This window comes from Argopecten irradians, chromosome 11 (genome assembly GCF_041381155.1).
Source record: "Argopecten irradians isolate NY chromosome 11, Ai_NY, whole genome shotgun sequence".
In the NCBI taxonomy this organism is placed as follows: domain Eukaryota; kingdom Metazoa; phylum Mollusca; class Bivalvia; order Pectinida; family Pectinidae; genus Argopecten; species Argopecten irradians.
This window is the reverse complement of record NC_091144.1, coordinates 26764210-26787231: the sequence shown is the minus strand read 5'-3', so window position 1 is coordinate 26787231 and position 23022 is coordinate 26764210. Positions and strand designations below refer to the sequence as shown.

Below are 23022 nucleotides of genomic sequence, written 5' to 3'. Positions count from 1 at the left end.
GGCCGACAGGACGCCATATTGGATTTTGACAATTAAAGTTTGTTACCGCTATTTCTCAAAAAGTACTGGAGGGATCTGTGTCAAATTGCATGTGCAGGTTGCCCTAGGGGTCTAGTTGTGCATATCATATTTTCAGACCGATCGGTCAACAAGATGGCCGACAGGCCGTCATCTTGGATTTTAATAGTTAAAGATTGTTACTGCTATTTCTCCGAAAGGCTTGAAGGGATTCTTCTCAAATTTCACATGTAGGTTCCCCTAAGGCCCTAGTTGTGCATATTGCAATTTGGGACTGATTGCTCAACAATATGGCCGACAGGCCGCCATCTTGGATTTTGACAATTGAAGTTTGTTACCGCTATTTCTCAAAAAGTACTGAAGGGAGTTGTTTCAAATTTTTGTGCAGGTTCCCCTAGGTCCCTGGTTATGCATATTGGATTTTGGTACCGATTGATGAACAAGATGGCCGACAGGCTGCCATCTTGAATTTGGATAGTTTAAGCTTGTTACCACTATTTCTCAGAAAGTACTGAAGTGATATTTCTCAAATTTTATATGTAAGTTCAACTAGGATCTTAGTTGTGCATATTGCATTTTCGGACTGATCGTCAAAAAAATGGCAGATAGGTAGCCATCATGGATTTTGATAATTGAAGTTTGTTACTGTTATGTATCTCAGAAAGTACTCAAAGGATCTTTCTCCATATGTAGTAATATGTAGTGAAAGTTTGAAGAGCAGAGAAAAGATCCCTCTTTCGTTTGTCAGACATAGATCATTCTTTGGTGGGCGCCAAGATCCCTCTGGGATCTCTTGTATCTTAATTAATGATTTGATAGATGTTTTAGTACCATTAAAATGGGATGGGTATAGGTAGATGCACCTTTAGATTATGTTGAACATGTAATCCTAAAGTTGGTTAGGGATGGAGTCGTAGGAATTCATACTCACTTTTAGTTTGTCAGAATTAAAAAGACGATGCAAATGCATCATTAGGTTTAGTAAAAGAGAGATGGTAGATTCACTCACCTTTAATTTGTCTGAGTTGGATAGACCATGCAAATTCTCCAGTAGGTTTAGAGAAAGAGAGATGGTAGATTCACTCACCTTTAATTTGTCTGAGTTGGATAGACCATGCAAATTCTCCAGTAGGTTTAGAGAAAGAGAGATGGTAGATTCACTCACCTTTAGTTTGTCTGAGTTGGATAGACCATGCAAATTCTCCAGTAGGTTTAGAGAAAGAGAGATGGTAGATTCACTCACCTTTAGTTTGTCTGAGTTGGATAGACCATGCAAATTCTCCAGTAGGTTTAGAGAAAGAGAGATGGTAGATTCACTCACCTTTAATTTGTCTGAGTTGGATAGACCATGCAAATTCTCCAGTAGGTTTAGAGAAAGAGAGATGGTAGATTCACTCACCTTTAATTTGTCTGAGTTGGATAGACCATGCAAATTCTCCAGTAGGTTTAGAGAAAGAGAGATGGTAGATTCACTCACCTTTAGTTTGTCTGAGTTGGATAGACCATGCAAATTCTCCAATAGGTTTAGAGAAAGAGAGATGGTAGATTAACTCACCTTTAGTTTGTCTGAGTTGGATAGACCATGCAAATTCTCCAGTAGGTTTAGAGAAAGAGAGATGGTAGATTAACTCACCTTTAATTTGTCTGAGTTGGATAGACCATGCAAATTCTCCAGTAGGTTTAGAGAAAGAGAGATGGTAGATTCACTCACCTTTAGTTTGTTTGTCTGAGTTGGATAGACCATGCAAATTCTCCAGTAGGTTTAGAGAAAGAGAGATGGTAGATTAACTCACCTTTGATTTGTCCTGTTCTGGTTTCACATAAAAGCTTACTAAAATTGTTTAATGAAGAGTTAAGGTGATGCAGTCTTAGGTTTGATTTGGACATATCATTTTCATTATACCTATTGGGGAAATGGTATGTTGATATAGCTTTAGGTTTAAGACATGTAATGTTCATTTTAGATTGAAATGTTTTCTTCTAGAAAACTTTAATATATACTTCTTAATGTTTCAGGAAAGTCTTGACACACTTGGAGAAGAAATATCCCGACTCTCACAAGAAAATAGACAGTTGCAGCTCTCAACACAGACAAAGAAACAGCCCGCACGGTGACACCTGACAACCAGGAGTTTGTGTGCATTATGATCTGTTGACCTTGGGACAAAGTTGAAAGGTCAAGGTCATTGTTCTTGATCTAGATCTTCTGCACTGTGTTGTTTACACTACAATAATGGTTGTGTTATCATCTTATTTCATCATCGAGGATATAAATCTGCACAGTAAATGTTCACTGTAAAGTTGGGAATGAAATTTTCATAGGTCAACTCCAAATATGATGATGTTTCTGGAATTGAAATGAACCTGTTTCGGTCGAGAGACCTTAAATTTTTGGTTAGTTTAGGTAAAAAGGCAGTCGTCAAATAAAAAGGACAAGTGCAAGTTTACACAATGCAGGGCAAACAAAGTCCAATGTTGAGGGGGTGATACATGGCTCACAGACAACATATTCCAACTGTGGACGAGTAAAAGTTGGATATATATTGTCTGATAGGCAAATGCAAATTATCCTGTGATTTTGCTTAACTAAAGTCACTATGTGCAAATCTTACATTTTCTTCTGGCAGACAAGTAATGTTTTATTTGATGCCTTGCCCTGCATATCTATAGTAAACACCGATTGGGTGAAGATGAAGCTGTTGTTTGAATACTTATTTTATATATTGGCTCTGATATAGCAGCTCCATTTGTCACAGTAATATGACATGTATGTTGTGTATAAGTAATAATTTATTCTGTGGTTGTTAATGTATGGTATATAATCACATTTCAGATGGTCAGTATAATTTTTGTGATATTTAAGTTATTTTGATCACTTGATTGTAAAGAACATATGCTGAAATTCCATATAAAGACAGATTAGGTAGGGATAGCAGTCTAATCAGTCATGCATGTCTGAATAAGCCAAAATTTCAGAAAAAAAATTATGGGACCAAATTATACATTAAAGTGAAAACTTAGATCTAAAAGTGAAACAAGATAGTATTATATAATACTTAAATGTATTTGCAGAAGATTGAAATTCAGTTCACTAATTCAAACAAAAATGAATTACAGGCCCCCTACCTTTCCGAAATGGCTTTTTATTTTTAAAACAAGATTGATAGTTTTATAGTCGTAGGAATACTACACGTATGATGACCTTCTGAACAATTCATTTAAAAAATACTTCTAAAATTACTGAATGTTAGATGACTAATTGTGCCAGATGACAAAGCAGCGAAATGAAGCCTTACTGTTAGCATGAAGCAGCTTTCATTTTTTGTTTGTTATAACTTCATTTAAGGCCATCAATATAAATGTTCGAATGTTGTTATTGCTTTTAAGAAACTTTTATTTTTTTTTTGGTAAGGTAGTGGGCCTTTAAAAATATCTAAAATATTTTCTTGTAGATAGATATTATTGTTGTGTATAGAGTATTTATTAAAATATTAGAGTTTAAAGACAGTTGACAATCAGATATAAAAAGTTAGTGAAAGTGATTTATCTTTTTGTTTCTAGTATCATGTCATAGTATGAATTATCTCCCTTCTCTATATCCACTTCATAGACGTAAAAAAGTGAAATAAATTATATGCAGATATATTAAAGTGAATAGTTGGGCAAAGAAAGGCTAAAGTCGGTAAAAATGGTGTTGATATATCCAGTATAATTTCTTATGAAACAGAAAAATAAAATTGCCCATCAAAATTGCTCTATATGCAAAGAAATGAATTTATATAACAGGAATCCTAATACGTCACCCTAGCTAGCTATGTTTATGTTGACATTCCCACGCAGCCTCGCTTTCAGAATTTATTTGTAGAACTTTGCTAAAGTTACATTGGGCCTTTCGATACCGGTAATTTTAATGGTCAAAACTGGACAATGTAAGCAGAGCTTGACCATCGTTGACTTTTGAAAGGCCAATGAAAGCATTTAGACTGGTTTTCATTGCCCGACTATTCACTTTTACTAATGTTTATAGGAATAAAGAGAAATGTTTCTCGATATGAAGTCAATAGATGGCTTACTTTATCTGATAAATGCAGGCTAAATCTGCATGTTTATAACAGTAATACTTCAATTACTCTATTTCGGTAAAGTGTCTGCAAATTTTAGCTTCTTCAATCATTGATAAAACTTTGATAGCTCCAGGTTTTATTTAAGTATTTCTCATAAACTTGGATAAATGCCAGCATTAACAGAAACAGATGAATTAATATTTCTAAGTTATAAAAAGTTACTTGACACCATTACCAGGATTGAAAAGTTTAAGCTTCCCTTTTTACTTCAAGACAAAAATATTAATAAATACTTAATTGCATGCCAAAAAAAAGAACATGACACTATGTCCTATATGGAATGAAGTACTGATTGAGCAACCACCAAAAACAGAACAAGTTATTTTATATTATTTTTTTGTGGTAATTAGACATATATTTACATGATTAAACATCAGTGATTGGTCAAATGATGAGTATGGTTTATCATGCTCTGACAGCTTTGTCGGCTGTTGAGCTTATTTAAATACTGATATTTTCCTAGAATGGCTTGATGAACGTTCTTTTGAAAAAATGTGATAGGAAAGAAATGCAATTCCTTTCTATTTATTCTATAAACAAGAATCTCATAATTAGTAAGTGTAATTTATTGGCCCTAATTCTAATAATTGACTGCTGGTTAAATTATTACAATATTTCCTAATTTCCATGATACAGTTTTGTAATTATTTATTTACACAGTCTCTTTTCCCCCTGTTGTTTGAAGTTTTGAGCTTTGAGTGGGTCAAATAACAAAAGTTCATTGTGATACAGAAATTTCCATTCCTCTGTCAAATAATGGTTATTCAATAATTAATGTGATATAATTGTTTGATGTGTAATTATAAGTTTGTTTTATTCTGTCAATATTCATATGAAATTAGTGAAATTTGTCTTTCCTTTCAATCACACAATATGTTATGTTATATTTATTTGCAAAGACGGGTTTTGATTCTTCATATTGTTCTACCGTTTTGTTTTTCTTGGAAAAATGCAATTGATTTACACAAGAATCCTGAACACTATTAACTTCATGAGAATAAGTGTTTCCCTTCATAAGGATTTTGGTGATATGATTAAAATTTATATGATGTGTAAAATCTGTTATTGTGGAAATGAGACCGTTTTAGCAAATAGACCGTTTTAGCAAATCATTCCTTACAAATCTGCACTGTCTCTCAAATAACTCTTTAATAGATTACCAAGAAGACAACATTAGTGCTAACATTGATATTAGAAATGTTTTAATCTTATTTCCTCACTTACTCATCAGATCACATAAAAACCTGTTGATAGCAAATTTTAGAATTCTAATGAAATGTGAAAACTTAAATTGGCTGTGATTGGTTACAGCCTCCAAAGATACTAAGCTTGGCTGTGATTGACTGTGAATTCAACAATACTAAGCTTGGCTTTGATTGGCTGTGAATTCAATAATACTAAACTTGGCTTTGATTGGCTGTGAATCCAACAACACTAAGCTTGGCTGTGATTGGTTTCAGACTCTCACTCTAATACATGTATACTAATAATGGTGACAGTGTACATGTTACGAGGTTTCCACTTCCTACATACATTTAGTTGATATATACGTCCTGATATCAGTATTAAGTAGGTACTTGAATATTGGGCTAGTTAACATACGGTAGAGTAATGATGAGTTTCCATGTGTGATCTATATGTATTGTTTAGTCTGACACCTACAGATTCCAGAAAATGCTAAATATATGTTTATATGCAAACCTAATCTATTGAATTCCAGTCACAACAATGATGAAACTGTAACTAGGCAGTTAAATGTCAGATATTATTACTTTTTTCTAAATTCATGCATTATTGAAGCATATATCTCGCCAAATTATATGCTTGCTAATATTGTGAAGATTTTTGTTAAAATTTGATTATAATAATTTGAAAGATACGTTTTCTATGCAATTGTTATGACAATTCCATATGCTTTGACAAAAATTATGTTTCATTTGATTTCTTTTTCTATCCCAAACATTTGTTGTGATTGCTGTTAATTGTGAAAGAGCTGTGTCTCAATATCTTCTATTTGCTAGAAGTATATATTAGACTAGAGTGTCTGCTCTGTATAAGAATGTGTTGTTAGTACATGTAACCATGGTAGGATTAAATGTGTCAGAAACACCCTCTTGTGATTGTATCAGAGGCGATGGGAGATAACTCTAGTTAGTGTTTGGTCACCCTAGTGGTTAATTATGTATAACAATGGGAGGTCACTTTTGTTGGTTTAGTATAACTAAAATGGGATATTGTGATGTGGGATTCCATTGTTGTTGTTTTTGTTTACAGCTGTGTAATCAAGACAGCTGATCAGTGCAATTATTTTAATTATGAGGTGTGATAGCTCACCACATCTAATGTGAAATATGTGGTTAAACATGTAATAAACAGGATGTATAAAAAAAACCAGCAGTGTCTGTTTTGTATAAAAACTAATTTTAGCTCATCTTGCTGTTGTCACAGTGACTCATTGCTTGTGCTTTATCCATTGCCATTATATTAAAGATGCTCCACTGCTGACAAACGGTATTTTTATCTTTCAAACGCAGTACTTTTATTTCTTCAGTTACTTTTTTACACCATCACCACCAGTGAAAAGTTTGAGCTTCTAATTTTACTTCAATATAGAAATATTAAAAATAATGGCAACATTAAATCATCCCTAGCAGTTGATAGCAAATTTTAGAAATGTGAAAACTTAAATTGGCTGTGATTGGTTACAGCCTCCAAAGATACTAAGCTTGGCTGTGATTGACTGTGAATTCAACAATACTAAGCTTGGCTTTGATTGGCTGTGAATTCCTGGGGCCTTTTGGATTTTTTAAACTCTCACTCTAATACATGTATACTAATAATGGTATCAGTGTACATGTTACGAGGTTTTACTTCCTACATACATTTAGTTCACATGTCCTGATATCAGTATTAAGTAGGTAACTTGAATATTGGGCTAGTTAACATACGGTAGAGTAATGATGAGTTTCCATGTGTGATCTATATGTATTGTTTAGTCTGACACCTACAGATTCCAGAAAATGCTAAATATATGTTTATATGCAAAACCTAATCTATTGAATTCCAGTCACAACAATGATGAAAACTGTAACTAGGCAGTTAAATGTCAGATATTATTACTTTTTTCTAAATTCATGTATTATTGAAGCATATCTCTCGCCAAATTATATGCTTGCTAATATTGTGAAGATTTTTGTTAAAATTTGATTATAATAATTTTGAAAGATACGTTTTCTATGCAATTGTTATGACAATTCCATATGCTTTGACAAAAATTATGTTTCATTTGATTTCTTTTTCTATCCCAAACATTTGTTGTGATTGCTGTTAATTGTGAAAGAGCTGTGTCTCAATATCTTCTATTTGCTAGAAATATATATTAGACTAGAGTGTCTGCTCTGTATAAGAATGTGTTGTTAGTACATGTAACCATGGTAGGATTAAATGTGTCAGAAACACCCTCTTGTGGTTGTATCAGAGGCGATGGGAGATAACTCTAGTTAGTGTTTGGTCACCCTAGTGGTTAATTATGTATAACAATGGGAGGTCACTGTTGTTGGTTTAGTATAACTAAAATGGGATATTGTGATGTGGGATTCCATTGTTGTTGTTTTTGTTTACAGCTGTGTAATCAATACAGCTGATCAGTGCAATTATTTTAATTATGAGGTGTGATAGCTCACCACATCTAATGTGAAATATGTGGTTAAACATGTAATAAACAGGATGTATAAAAAAAAACCAGCAGTGTCTGTTTTGTATAAAAACTAATTTTAGCTCATCTTGCTGTTGTCACAGTGACTCATTGCTTGTGCTTTATCCATTGCCATTATATTAAAGATGCTCCACTGCTGACAAACGGTATTTTTATCTTTCAAAAGCAGTACTTTTATTTCTTCAGTTACTTTTTTAACACCATCACCACCAGTGAAAAGTTTGAGCTTCTAATTTTACTTCAATATAGAAATATTAAAAATAATGGCAACATTAAATCATCCCTAGCACAGGCCCCTGGGGCCTTTTGGATTTTTTAAAGGTATCTTACAAGTTCACTGTCTTAGTACTACAAAATTCACATGGGTTTTGTTAAATTGGTTCGTGGGCAAAATTCAATGGTAGGTGTAACAGGTCCTTTATGGTTTAATGACGAATTTAAGATGAAATAGACATCAAAGACGGAAGTAGTAGTTATATAAGTACAGATGTTGTTTAACAGTTTGATGCGTGAGCGGATAGTATATCAATGGTATATTATAAAGCTGACGGTTCCTGGATAAATGGGTAATAACCAGTACTGTAATCAATATAGTCGTCCATTAGATGTACCATATTGTAATCGCATTTCTCTGTCCTTTGTACTTCTATATTTTATCACAAAGAAGTAAACATTTAGTATTGAGGACGTTATAAGCATGGAAATATAACTTTGTAACTAGATCTGTCTTTGTCAGAGTTCACATACCATCTGTTCAGCTATATCCGAAGTCTCTGTTAAATGCTGCTTTGCAATAAAATTGGATCATATATTAATAGAAAAAATATTTTAACCAATAATTAATGCATAGTACGACAATGAATTATTCATAAATTGTGTTTATGTATGTTATTTGTATATATGTTATGGTAGTAAAGCTTTTGAATCCACATACAATAAATGTATATTCAGACAACTTCGGAAGCACTTTGATACCATGGATATTGCTAAGGCAAAGCAGCCAGCTTCTACACTCTACCACTGTGAGAAAGCCTGCAGCTATGATGAGGTAATGTGCTACTAAGTTATGTATTCTAGTTTTAACATAAAACACATGACAAAAGTATTTTGCCGGGGAATATTGGAGTGCTTTTCTATAGTATTTTCTAACAAAGAGAGTTCCACTTTTCTTCATACACGCTACACACCACATACATGGGAGGCTGTCCTTACATAATCCTGGCTGATAATAGGATGTAAAAACAAAACAAGAAAGCACAACACCAATACACCAGTCTCCCAAAACACGCACCTCGTACTTTTATAGGTTGATGAGTAGTACCAATGAACCAAAACTTCTTTAGACTGATGCTTACTTGATAACAATATAATGTACTTCCCTTTATTTGAATGACGCCTGAATACTTGGTAAGCAAAATTATTATTACAAATAAGCTCATATACATTATCTGAGGTCATGACCTTAATGGTACTTTTTCTGCTATCAAAAACGGGAGCAGACGATTTTGCATTTTTCTTCAGTTACAAAAGTTACCTACTTTACACCATTACCACCATTGAAAAGTTTGAGCTTCTATTGGCTTCCTGTTTATACGTGTTAAACTCTAGTCTGCTTTGCATCATTGTTTTAATTTGTGAAGTCTCGTTATGTTATTTGTAATATGTTGTCTTCAAAGCAAAATGCTTGAGCGATGATATCAATTCATTATATACGTAGGCTACCCTAATAATATATTGATATCATTGCTCAAGCCTTTTGTTTTGAAAATTAAATGTGAGAAATATAATTTTGCCAAACACGGCTTCATAACATTTATAATTGAGGCTGAAAGTATCATTTTGGCGGCGTTATTGAAGGATGAAGTTGAGTAAGGTTCTAATTAAATTGTATTTGAAAACAGAATTGAAATAAAATTTATCAATTGTCAACTCGTGGCTCATAGAGAGATAAACAAGGTATAAAGCAAGTATATTAATAATCCGAAATAAAAGGCCAAAATAAATTAAAAGTAAAATCAAAATCATTTCTATTATGGTGGCTGATTACGGCCATCTCGTGTTGTTGTGTTGTCGCCTTGTCGTGTTGTCGCCTTGTCGAGTTGTCGCGGTCTCAAACTGCGACAACCCGAGATTTAACAGTTAAAATGTCGACTTGTCGCGTTTTTGAACCGCGACAAGTCGACAACACGACAACACGACAAGTCGACAACACGACAAGTCGACATTTCAAACACGCTAATTAGCGCGTACAGAATCTCGTGTTGTCGCGGTAAAATGTCGACTTGTCGTGTTGTCGAGTTGTCGACTTGTCGTGTTGTCGCCTTGTCGTGTTGTCGACTTGTCGTGTTGTCGAGTTGTCGACTTGTCGCCTTCCTGTTACACATGCGCAAATCATATGAAATAGCCACTATCTTTGAATATAGAAAACTGAAGTCAATGCTTGTGAATATTTGGTGTGTTTGTAATATATTCGATGTACAAAATTGTTTTAAAAATCATATTTTCCCCCATTGTTAACTCTTTTGAAAAGTATTATACTTAACGGAAATTATAATATTAAATTAAATAAATATTAACAAAACAAAGGATGTTGTCAGAACACAGAACAAAAATGTTTGTATAATGAACAGTGACAGAGACGACAAATGTATATCAACTTAATATTGTAAAATATCCTTTTAAAATATTGTGTTATCAATCGGTTAAGACTTATTATTCAATTTGAAGAATTGAAGAGAACACGGCTGATAAGACGAAATATTATCTATTATTACTAATTACTGTACTAGGTTATGTGTGTAGTACATCAAACAATAACCTTGATTAAGATCTAATAAAGAATTTGATGTAAAACGATTAGAAAAAAAAATCATAAAAACTTTCATTTAGTCCAAAGCGTTATAGAACAGATAAGGTGTTGTGCCCCATCTTTCTGGTAATTAGTTCATGTATTTTGATCATCAGCATGCATTACAATGTACATAATGTAAGTATTTTTTATAGAATTTATATATTGTACAGTTAAACAGTAAGATTTACCCTGGAAAGTTTGAATGTGTAACTCGACTGCAGTAATTCATACAATAGTATACAAATGCTGGAGCATAGATACTTCCAGGGGATATCAATTTAATGGAACTCTGCATGCAAAAGAAAAATACACAATTAGTATTTCTGGGTCTAGAAATTTCTAATACACAAACATGTGTTCATTTTACGAAGTGAATATCATAATTATATAATAATCTTTCTCAAAGCGATCAATTTGTGGTTAAGAGAGGCTTGGCTAATTATGATACATTCAAGTGTAATTGACCTGTGTTAATATGGTCCGAATATGCTAAGTCAATAACAGCAACTCAAGTTACATTACGCAAACATTGCGTTCTTCAGGGTGGTGTCCTATGGTCAATGCTTTTTCTTGTAACTAACATGCACATAGATACATATCTAGTACAAAAAATAAGGACCTCAGTTTCGGTTCATATGGTGTTATACCGCCCTGGTATAATTTAAAATAATGACCTCGGGCTACGTACGGCCTGGGTTATTATTTATTCTACCAGGGCGGGATAATAACATATATACAGCCTTATACACTGTACATGTATATCTTATTATCTGCATTGCTTTTATCTTTATATTCAGAAATTCCGTTGTTATTTTCGATACATTTACCATTATTCTCCGTCATTATATCGAGATATTCGATGCATTTTCCTTTATAATATGTAGCTAAAATTAAACTTTATATTCGGTACAATTTTTTTTTAATTTTGTACACACTTCTTTATATGATGTGCAACCTTCTTTATATAATGTGCAAACATTTATATGATGAAGATCAAAGCCGGCTTATAATATATGCATAATTTTTCGGCTGCTTTCGTCTTAGTGACAGCACTTTGTATAGTTGTGTAGGATTTTGAAAAGAAAATTATTGCTCTTACCAACGGTAGTAACCTTTTTTGTGAAGACTTACTAGGAATATGATTTTAACCGTTAAAACTACATGTAGATGGACTAATTTCCGTTTGTCTCGGGATCTATCCATTCCTTCTCACTATATATCACCATGTAGATTACGATTATACCGATTTTTGTATTTAAACTCATAAAACGTCTAAAATGGTCTATACATGACACTCCGATGGGTCCAAATTATTGAATCGCCATCTACATGTAGACAATTAATCCTGTGTCTACATTGGATAATCAGTATAAGAAAAAAATGATTTTGTTTTAATTTTAGATGTGCTACTATTTTGTTAATTCATATTATGAAAATGAAAACAATTAAGAAGCAAATGCTAATTGAATTTTTCGTTTCGGAAAGGTACATGTAGTGGGTCTTTAAAGCATTATATACATGTATGTGCCGTAATTTTCATACTCACGAATCAAGAGCTTTTTGATATTTTATTCACCATCAACCTTTTGAAAATTACATTTACTAGTATGAATAAGTACTGAAAATGATTTTGACATTACGTATGCGGTCAGGCTATGAAGCCAAGATGTGGTCGACAATTTCATTTAACATTTTTATAAAATAATAAGAAAATAAAAAAATGATTACTGCAGGTATGCATTCATATTAACATACATAAGGCATAAATTCTGACTTGTAAATAATGTTTACAAGGCATCGGACATGGTTTTCTGACCATTTGAATGATTATCACACCTTAAAACAACCTGATGGTTTTCAATAGTTTCCTGAAGAAAGAAATACATGCCCAGTTACGGCACATATAGCTTAACCAATCAATAAATAAAATCGGGTAATTAATAAAACAAAATGTTCCCAGCCGCCATACAACATCTATGATATAGGTACATGTATATGTTATCCGAATAGCGTATATTGAACTTTGATTCCTAGGCGTGGCAACATTATAAGATTTTTCAAATATCTACATATATATGTAGATCTGCTACCCTGTTGAGATCAGCCGCTTGATTTTTACACTTTACCTTATCCTAAACATGTTTCCTAACAGGTTTAGTTGAATTCGGACCAGTTGAGAAGATTATGGAATTGTTATGTTTATGGTGATAGAAGACAAATGAAAATGATGTCGATAGGTCACCTGCCTGGGTGACCACCTTGTCCTTAAGGCTTAATAGTCCGAAGGCCCGTTAATCTGAACGTCCGTTAGTCCGAACGACCGTTAGTCCGAACGACCGTTAGTCCGAACGTCTGATTAGTCCGAACGTCTGATAGTCCGATAACCGATATAAATGTACAGGACTCAGTAATAAACTTGCTAAGATATGTGTAACTCTAGATTGACACCATCTTCAGTGACCCACGGATGATGGCACTACTCTACGCTACATTTATCACAAATGTAGCGTAGGGTCATCGACAAAAAGCGAAATGTGACTAATTTTAACAATTGTGAAAAAAAACATAATCTTGCAATACATGTATGTAAACGTATCCGATATGAAAGAGTGTATATGTACACTGCAATCCTGGTTATTAGTTTCCCAGAAATTACCATTATGCGAACCATTTTCATCATTGAAAAAGGGGAGAATAAACAAGTAAAAGGGAGAAGAAGGAAACACAAAAATAAGTCGCTAAATACATATTTCATACATGTATGGAGGTTAGAATGGGTGATATATCTCATCCATTCATGCAGCCATGTTATCCCTATGACCATAGGACACCGCCCTGAAGAACGCAATGTTTGCGTAATGTAACTTGAGTTGCTGTTATTGACTTAGCATATTCGGACCATATTAACACAGGTCAATTACACTTGAATGTATCATAATTAGCCAAGCCTCTCTTAACCACAAATTGATCGCTTTGAGAAAGATTATTATATAATTATGATATTCACTTCGTAAAATGAACACATGTTTTGTGTATTAGGAATTTCTAGACCCAGAAATACTAATTGTGTACTTTTCTTTTGCATGCAGAGTTCCATTAAATTGATATCCCCTGGAAGTATCTATGCTCCAGCAATTGTATACTATTGTATGAATTACTGCAGTCGAGTTACACATTCAAACTTTCCAGGGTAAATCTTACTGTTTAACTGTACAATATATAAATTCTATAAAAAATACTTACATTATGTACATTGTAATGCATGCTGATGATCAAAATACATGAACTAATTACCAGAAAGATGGGGCACAACACCTTATCTGTTCTATAACGCTTTGGACTAAATGAAAGTTTTTATGATTTTTTTTTCTAATCGTTTTACATCAAATTCTTTATTAGCCAATCTATAGACAACTTATCACTTTTTGTGTCACAAACCCTTTAAATCAAGGTTATTGTTTGATGTACTACACACATAACCTAGTACAGTAATTAGTAATAATAGATAATATTTCGTCTTATCAGCCGTGTTCTCTTCAATTCTTCAAATTGAATAATAAGTCTTAACCGATTAATAACACAATATTTTAAAAGGATATTTTGCAATATTAAGTTGATATACATTTGTCGTCTCTGTCACTGTTCATTATACAAACATTTTTGTTCTGTGTTCTGACAACATCCTTTGCTTTGTTAATATTTATTTAATTTAATATTATAATTTCCGTTAAGTATAATACTTTTCAAAAGAGTTAACAATGGGGAAAATATGATTTTTAAACAATTTTGTACATCGAATATATTACAAACACACCAAATATTCACAAGTATGGTGGCATATTTCTGCCATCGAGTTGCCGACATCATATCGGAAGATGTCGACATAAACAGAAGAATATGTCGACTTACCACATGACCCTGCCCACATAATGATTCCAAGATAATTATGTAGAAAGTCGGTAACTCGGCGATTAATCGTGTTTATGCTCGGGTGTGACACCGACTTGTCAGTTATCGATGTCGACATCTAAACTAAAAGATGTCGACATCTGGCCATGGTCTTGAAAGTGGAATTCAAAGGCCACCCTTTCATAGGGCACTGTGTATATGCAGCACGGCACCATACAGCAGAGTTCGACGTTGATTTTGTTTATTCAGAAAAAGTTTTTATTTATTTGATTTCAAAATTAAAAATTGTGATCCTGCATATCCCGGCCATGCAGCTGTAGCCTGCGTGTATGTACACATTGTAACTGTTAGTCCGAGCAGAGGAAGTTAGAGTGCAATTTAAGGACTCTGCTTTGTACAACGAATTTCCATCCTCTTGGCCATAATCATTTATTAATATATATAACCGTGGGTTGAAAAATCGTTTAAAAGCTGTGTGTGTGCTTTGTGGATTAGCATTCGTACCAAGTCCATGTGGTACATACCGTACTATACTATATTACAATGATTTTTTCAAGATTTCATTTTTTGCGAATCACGAAAAATACCAGTTACGTAATTTAAAAGCCATAAACTGATAAACGTCACAGTACAGATACAAAATACCCATTTGGAAACCAGCTTTACTTGTTAGTTTGCCCTGTCCATATATATACATAAATATTTACATCCCTCGACACACTTAAATAAAGGCACAACGATTTTTTGTTACGGTCTTAATGGCCAGATTCAACCTTTGGGCTAAAAATCCTCCCGCGGGACGCGGTTTTAGCTCCAAACTCGGGATATATCTGCATCTATTTTTTGTAGTAAAAACGTAGTAAAAAAAAATCACGTGCTTATACCTCATTCATGCCATTGGCCGGAATATACAATTGCATTATGGGTAACTAGTGATCACGTGATTGTGTGTTTACTTCCAAATATGGTGATAGTTTGCTTGCCATTTCTTCGGAGAAATTGATTTATTTGAAAATATTTAGACTCCAAACTGTTATTAATATTGCATGCATATCATTTTGACTTGCACATATGTAATATTTTACTATAAATAATGAACTGAACTGAGTTGTAAAACTGTCATTTCCACGTTTTGTAAATAAATGATATAATACGAATTGACCATTTCAATAGGTCTAACCGTCTAATCTAAGATCAGCGAAGATCGGCTACTCCCGGCTAAATCCGAGAATTCGAAATTTATATTTATATATATTATTACCTGCTTTAGGGTTCAGAACATATACATATAACACAGAGAAAGTAAGATCTTCTTCAAAAGGCCTAATTTTGTATAAATACCAGGTCAGAGAAATCACTCTATTTGGAAGTAAACACACACTCATGTGATCACTAGTTACCCATAATACAATTCCATATTTATTTCGGCCAATGGCATGAATGAGGTAAAATCACGTGACTTGTTTTACTACGTTTGACTACAAAGAACGCGTGTTTTGTACCATTATTGGGAAAATCCCCCACGGATCGTGATTTCATTTCCACCATTTGAAACAGAAGGCTTAGAGTAGACGTTGATTGTGAAACATTGATAAATTGAAGATTACATGTTGTGCCATGGCAGATGTCAAAGTTCATGTATATATACTCGACAATTACTTGAAACATCATCTAATTAATTTGTGTTGAAATTATAATTGATGTTGACCAGGAAATGTACCAGGCTAAATTTGGTTGAATAATGCATGGGAAGTGAATTAATCTTAACTTTTCCACTTTGTGGAAAATCCTTCAAAACGGATTTATCTCCCTTGATTAAAATGACAACCCATGTACCTTTGCTATGATATAAAAAAAAATCCTTTTTAAATATTAATCAAATATGTGTATTAATTTAATTTGAAACATGTTTGTTTTGCTGAAAATTTGCAAAAAAAATAATATCAATACAAAATATTCATGATCGTTATTTGATTGTTGTTGTTTTTGTACTTGCTGTAAAATGAGAAAAACCGTGTTGTGGAGAAGAAGTTTGTTAAAATTTGAATTGTTTACAAATGGATGAGATTTGAGAATGAGCAGAAGGCAATAAGGATATATACATTTATGTCTAACAGTCACCTGAATTCCGATATGCACAGTTATAAATAATGTTTTGCTTTTAAACAAACAAATAAATATGTCTCAGCCCTGTGACTTGGCACATAGGTCAAGATCATTGATTTGAACAAACTCTGTATCCCTTCATCCCAGCATGCTATGGCCAAATAACATGTCCATGTATGAGGTTCTTGGTTATTAAGAAGATTGTAAATTGTTTACAACAGACACTGGATGATGCCAGCCAAAAGACAATTGCAATAGGTCACACAGGAGGAGATTAATTCAACACACAATCATATATACTTTATATACTTTTTCTCATAAATCATTACATATAATCCTTGTACACATCCACATCAATGGCGACGCTAACAGGAAATTAATGAATATGCAAAATGGCGTGCGAGCGTTGAAGGGTCGAGATTTTGGTGTTTTGGGGGTCCGGGGATCTCCCCCGGAAAAAAAATATGATTTTGATGATGTTGCGAGCGCCGAATGCGCGAGACTTTGGTGTTCTGGGGGTCCGGGGGGGTCTCCCCCGCGAAAAATATTACGATTTGGAATGGCCAAGATGAGTTTTACGGTGTATTTTGAGGATTTTAATGCGTTCTTAACGTGGTAATTTTTCGATTTACATTTACCTGCATTTAGAAATTATAATTGTGAATGTCGTCATACCATTATGCAACCCTGCTCGATCTGAACATACGTCTTCACACCATCAGCACATTGTTGTTTAACTAAAAAAAAATAATGAATTGATTTAATTGTGTTGCTTAGACATATAAACAATTTAATATTTTAAGAAGCATTTTGAAATAGTAGAATCCCTTGATGGACATTTTTAGTTTAGTTCATGTGTATTGAATTTTTATTATTAAAGGTTTGGACATTACGTGCTTGAACTTTTAGGAAATGCGCCGCAAAGCGGCAAAATTTTCTAAAATGAAGTACGAAAAATGTGCAGGAGGACCCTTTTCTTCCTACGCCCCTGCAGTTGCACATTTAAAAAGTTTGATGAACTTGGTACCCACTACTGACTGATGTAAATCATGCCAATAAAAGATGGATCTTTTCTCTATTTCTGTATTTTTGTTTACCTTTTTCTTTCCTCTTGGAAATGTTTTATAACATGGGAAAACTAAAAATGAAGTCTATATAGCAGGAATTACAAAACACATAGCCACCTGTCAACCATGCATGGTTTTTTCTGATTGGTCACCCGAGTTCGGATACAGAATGAAACAAATACATACACTGTATATAAGCACCATATATTGGCCTATCAGGCCCATGAAATCAGCCAGTGACGATATCCATTTAACCTTTTAATATATGAAGAGTATTTGATTCCATTACATATGTTTCCTTTGAAAATTGAGCAAATAATGCTCATAAATGTGTTTCCCTATTTAAACTATGGTAAAGACCCTATCTCCTGGGGAAAATTCCCGAGACCCCAGGGCCATGAAATTCACAATATTGGTAGAGGGCCTTGAGACCTTTCAATCTATGGAGAAAACAAAATGATACATTTTCGTACGGAACCTACCGAAGCATAATGAGTTAGGTCCTAGGTCCCAATTTACCAGGCGGGAAGCAGCCATGTAAGCACATAAGCCCGTGTTTCTTAGTATATGTGTACATACATGTACATGTATGTATTAGATTCCCAAAAAGCTAAGTGGGCTATGCGGAAACTTATAACTATTTGTTTGGAAATAATATGAAAAAAAAAACTATGATATGATAGTATTGCTAACAATTTCAAATGGTGGAAATGAAACCACGATCCGCGGAGGATTTCCCCTATAATGGTACAAAGCACGCGTTCTTTGTAGTAAAACGTAGTAAAACAAGTCACGTGATTATACCTCATTCATGCCATTGGCCGAAATAAATATGGAATTGTATTAGTGGGTAACTAGTGGTCACATGAGTGTGTGTTTACTTCCAAATAGAGTGATTTCTCTGACCTGGTATTTACACATAATTTGGCCTTATTTTCTCTGTGATATATATGTATATGTTCTGAACCCTAAAGCAGGTAATAATATATATAAATATAAATTTAGAATTCTACGAATTTAGCCGGGAGTAGCCGATCTTCGCTGATTTTAGATTAGACGGTTAGACCTATTGAATTGGTCAATTCGTATTATATCATTTATTTACAAAACGTGAAAATGGCAGTTTTACAACTCATTCAGTTCATTATTTATAGTAAAACAGTGCATATGTGCAAGTCAAAATGATATGCATGCAATATTAATAACATTTTGGAGTCTAAATATTTTCAAATAAATCAATTTCTCCGAAGAAATGGCAAGCAAACTATCACCATATTCGGAAGTAAACACAAAATCACGTGATCACTAGTTACCCATAACACAATTGTATATTCCGGCCAATGGCATGAATGAGGTATAAGCACGTGACTTTTTTTTTTTACTACGTTTGACTACAAAGAACGCATGTTTTTACTACGAAAAATAGATGCAGATGTATCGCGAGTTGGGAGTTTAAAACCGCCTTCCTGGAGGATTTTTAGCCCAAAGGTTGAATCTGACCATTAAGACCGTAACAAAAATTCCTTTATATAAGTGTATCGAGGGATGTAAATATTTATGTATATATATATGGACAGGCCAAGCTAACAAGTAAAGCTGGTTTCCCAATGTGTATTGTGTACCTATACTGTGACCTTTATGGCTTTTAAATTAGGTAACTGGTATTTTTCGGGATTCACAAGAAAATACAACATAAAAAAAATCTTTTTATTTTTTTTTTTTTTTTTTTTTTTCATTCATTCTTTTAATATAGTATAGTACGGTATGTACTACATGGACTTGGTACGAATTCCAATCAACAAAACACACACACAGCTTTGAAACGAATTTTCAACCCAAGGTTATATATATTAATAATTCGTTGTACACTTCCTTAGCTCGGGCTAACAGCTACGTACACGCAGGCTACAGTTTCATGGCCGGGATGTGCAGGATCACAATTTTTTTTTATTTTGAAATCAAATAAATAAAAACTTTAATTAACAAAATCAACGTCGATCTCTGTTGTATGGCTTTTGCTGCATATACACAGTGCTCTATGAAAGGGTGGCCTTTGATTTCCACTTTCAAGACCAGATGTCGACATCTTTTAGTTTAGATGTCGACATCAATAACTGACAAGTCGGTGTCACACCCGAGCATAAACACATAAATCGCCGAGTTACCGACTGTCTACATAAATATCTTGGAATCATTATGTGGGCATGTACATGTGGTAAGTCGACATATTCTTCTGTTTATGTCGACATCTTCCGATATGATGTCGACTTAATGCCTTAACGATGTCGACATTATTAAGTCGTAAGTCGGCAAATCGATGGCAGACATATGCCACCATACACAAGCATTGACTTCAGTTTTCTATATTCAAAGATAGTGGCTATTTCATATGATTTGCGCATGTGTAACAGGAAGACGACAAGTCGACAACTCGACAACACGACAAGTCGACAACACGACAAGGCGACAACACGACAAGTCGACAACTCGACAACACGACAAGTCGACATTTTACCGCGACAACACGAGATTCTGTACGCGCTAATTAGCGTGTTTGAAATGTCGACTTGTCGTGTTGTCGACTTGTCGTGTTGTCGTGTTGTCGACTTGTCGCGGTTCAAAAACGCGACAAGTCGACATTTTAACTGTTAAATCTCGGGTTGTCGCAGTTTGAGACCGCGACAACTCGACAAGGCGACAACACGACAAGGCGACAACACAACAACACGAGATGGCCGTAATCAGCCACCATATTTCTATGGAATATATATTCAGCCACTATAGGGCCTTCTTCATTCCAAAATAGCACTAACACTACGTGTTCGTCTACATGTTCGTTTACAGTTTCGAGTAGATGCTCCTTTTCTTACTGACATTTTGAAACATGGCAGCATTTAAATACATTCATGACAAATCGTACATTCTATTCGGTATTATCATCAGGAATCGAAGGCTTTAGGCTATCAAGGACCGTCTGTTGCTGCCAAAGCATTAGCCAAGATTTTCAAAGTCGACAGAAAAGGAAAGGCTATATTAGATATTGGAGGAGGAACTGGATTGGTAGGAGAAGAGGTATGTCCTTTATTACTCAACTTATATACAACGGCAGATAGAGTTGGTGAGATGCTAAATATATCATATAATAGGTTATTTTTGCAGGCAAAATTTTCGCGATTTTGATTCAAAATGAAAAAATGAATTTTTTCGGTTGCTAGAGTTCGCGATTTTGTTATTAGAATAGTGTAATTCATTTATCAATATTTCGAGGATAACATTTTCTAGACCATATTAATTGATAGCTCGTTTAATCAGGCTATATGGTATCACAAGTTAATATTAATTAAAATTCACAGATATTTAAATTTAGTTGTGGTATTTCTTTCAACAAATAGGCCAATTTACATATATTTATATCTAAAAGAGAAAAAAGCAACTAATCAAATTTAACAAAACTCTTACGTAATGTGATTTTTGTCGTTGTTGTTTTTGAATTATATTGTTTTGTGACTTTGCAGTTGAAAAAAGAAGGATTTGAAATCATTGATATTCTGGATACATCCGAACAAATGTTAAATATTGCACGGCAGAAACATGTGTACCGTAACATCATCACAGCTGAAGTAAAGGGACTCCATTCTACACCAGTCGAAGGAGGTAATGTCCAATATATTTATATACTTTCCTCATGCCCTTATCCTCTAAGACACAACACCTCTTCTTCTTCGACATGCATATAGGGTTAAAGCTGACAACATCCAACTGGAGGCAGCACAAATCTTTACAAAGTCGAATTCTATTCTGAAAGAGGTTTGTTGCCCATGGAAAGTAAACGTGATAAACATTACCTAAATAAGTCTGTTCCTTAAAATATATTCGTTCCTCGGTTTCTGCGATGCTATCTTCGCGGAATATTCGAATTCATCATCATACTACAAATGTTGTCAATAACTTTTGACCTACATGTACCTGTTCTTGCATCCATTCCCTTCCAGTTTTGCTCCTTTATTAACCAGACTTAAAACGCATGCCTCCTTCATTTGACAGCTCTTTTTACTATTACAGTGGCTGCACGACGACTCCCTAAATTTTCACCTTATCCCTTGCATTAAAGTACATGTAATGAGAACGAAACTTACGACGACCTCTGCCATGATCTTTCCAAACTCCTTGCGTGTGTTTTCGGTGTTATAACTTATCAAATTTAAGTTCTGTTGTTCGGTGCCGATGAGCTGACTGATGAGGAAAATGCTCTTATCTTCTCATATGTTCAAAATTTAATTATTAGCTCAAAGCGATTTGATTAATTACTATTTATTGTTATCTATTAATATGTTGTTCAACCAAACCATCCATCCCTTGTGTATTACATTATTACAGATTATTACGATGCTATACTAGGAATCAGTATTGTATGTTCCGTGGAGCCAACTATTGCATGTTCTGACATCAGAGAGATGATACGACTTACTAAGCCAGGTACATATGTATACTTTTCAATAAGAACACCATTGATTCAGTCAGTTTGATCTTCTCAACTTTTTATATCATAATCCCTTCAGCTATGAAGTGCAGAAATAGAGATAGAAATAGAAATATTCCGCAAGTGTCCATGACAATATCATATGAAATATAGCCCTGTCCCTTGTATATATACAAGTGTCGAAGAATAGAGAAAACACATTTCTGTCGAATGCCCAACCAGATATCGAATACGGGTTTGCTGACTGAGCCAAAGAAGCATGGTCCGTCAGCTGATTGCCCGAGACGGTATTTAACACTATATACAAACCACACCGACCCACTCCTTTTACATCTGTAAGATAATGTGATGTGTCAAGAGTGGTATATCAAATATATTTAACCACTATTCATCTTATAATATTCTTACAAATGTTTCCATGTTATGTAGATATTGATTCGCGGAGATAAACAATCGCGATATTAAATTGCACGCGATATCTACTTGGTTAACAGTGGTGTTAGTTCCTCTGGGATGCTATTTTTGCGGGACATAACAATGTCGGTTGATAGCACTACATGTATTTTCATAAATGTAATCGCGAAAATTGATCCGTGAAATAATGGATAGTTAAATTATAAATACTCTTATTATCAGTACGTCACATTTTTAATACCCGGCTATAATAGATATGCTCTGATTTTAAACTATTTTCATTGGCTAATACATGATCAAGTGGCATATCGCCTCGGTGTTTCTAAGAATGGAAAATA

General features: G+C 34.0%; 2 protein-coding genes across 3 annotated transcripts in view; both read left to right on the top strand.

The window, feature by feature from the left end:
* The window catches only part of LOC138335142 (coiled-coil domain-containing protein 186-like), a 36890-nt gene extending 30357 nt beyond the window's left edge, over positions 1–6533 (top strand). For both annotated transcript variants that reach the window (XM_069284090.1, XM_069284089.1), the window contains one exon: positions 2035–6533. In XM_069284090.1, coding sequence (XP_069140191.1) covers positions 2035–2133 — 99 coding nt within the window. In that variant the 3' untranslated portion in view covers positions 2134–6533. The remainder of the gene's footprint in view (positions 1–2034) is intronic.
* A 2300-nt stretch (positions 6534–8833) lies between these two features.
* LOC138334512 (methyltransferase-like protein 27) lies at positions 8834–21899 on the top strand. The gene is made up of 4 exons (XM_069283172.1): positions 8834–8905; positions 20734–20862; positions 21306–21444; positions 21853–21899. Exons 1-4 carry the CDS (start codon positions 8834–8836, stop codon positions 21897–21899), a joined length of 387 nt encoding a protein of 128 aa, XP_069139273.1.
* The last annotated feature ends 1123 nt before the right edge of the window (positions 21900–23022 follow it).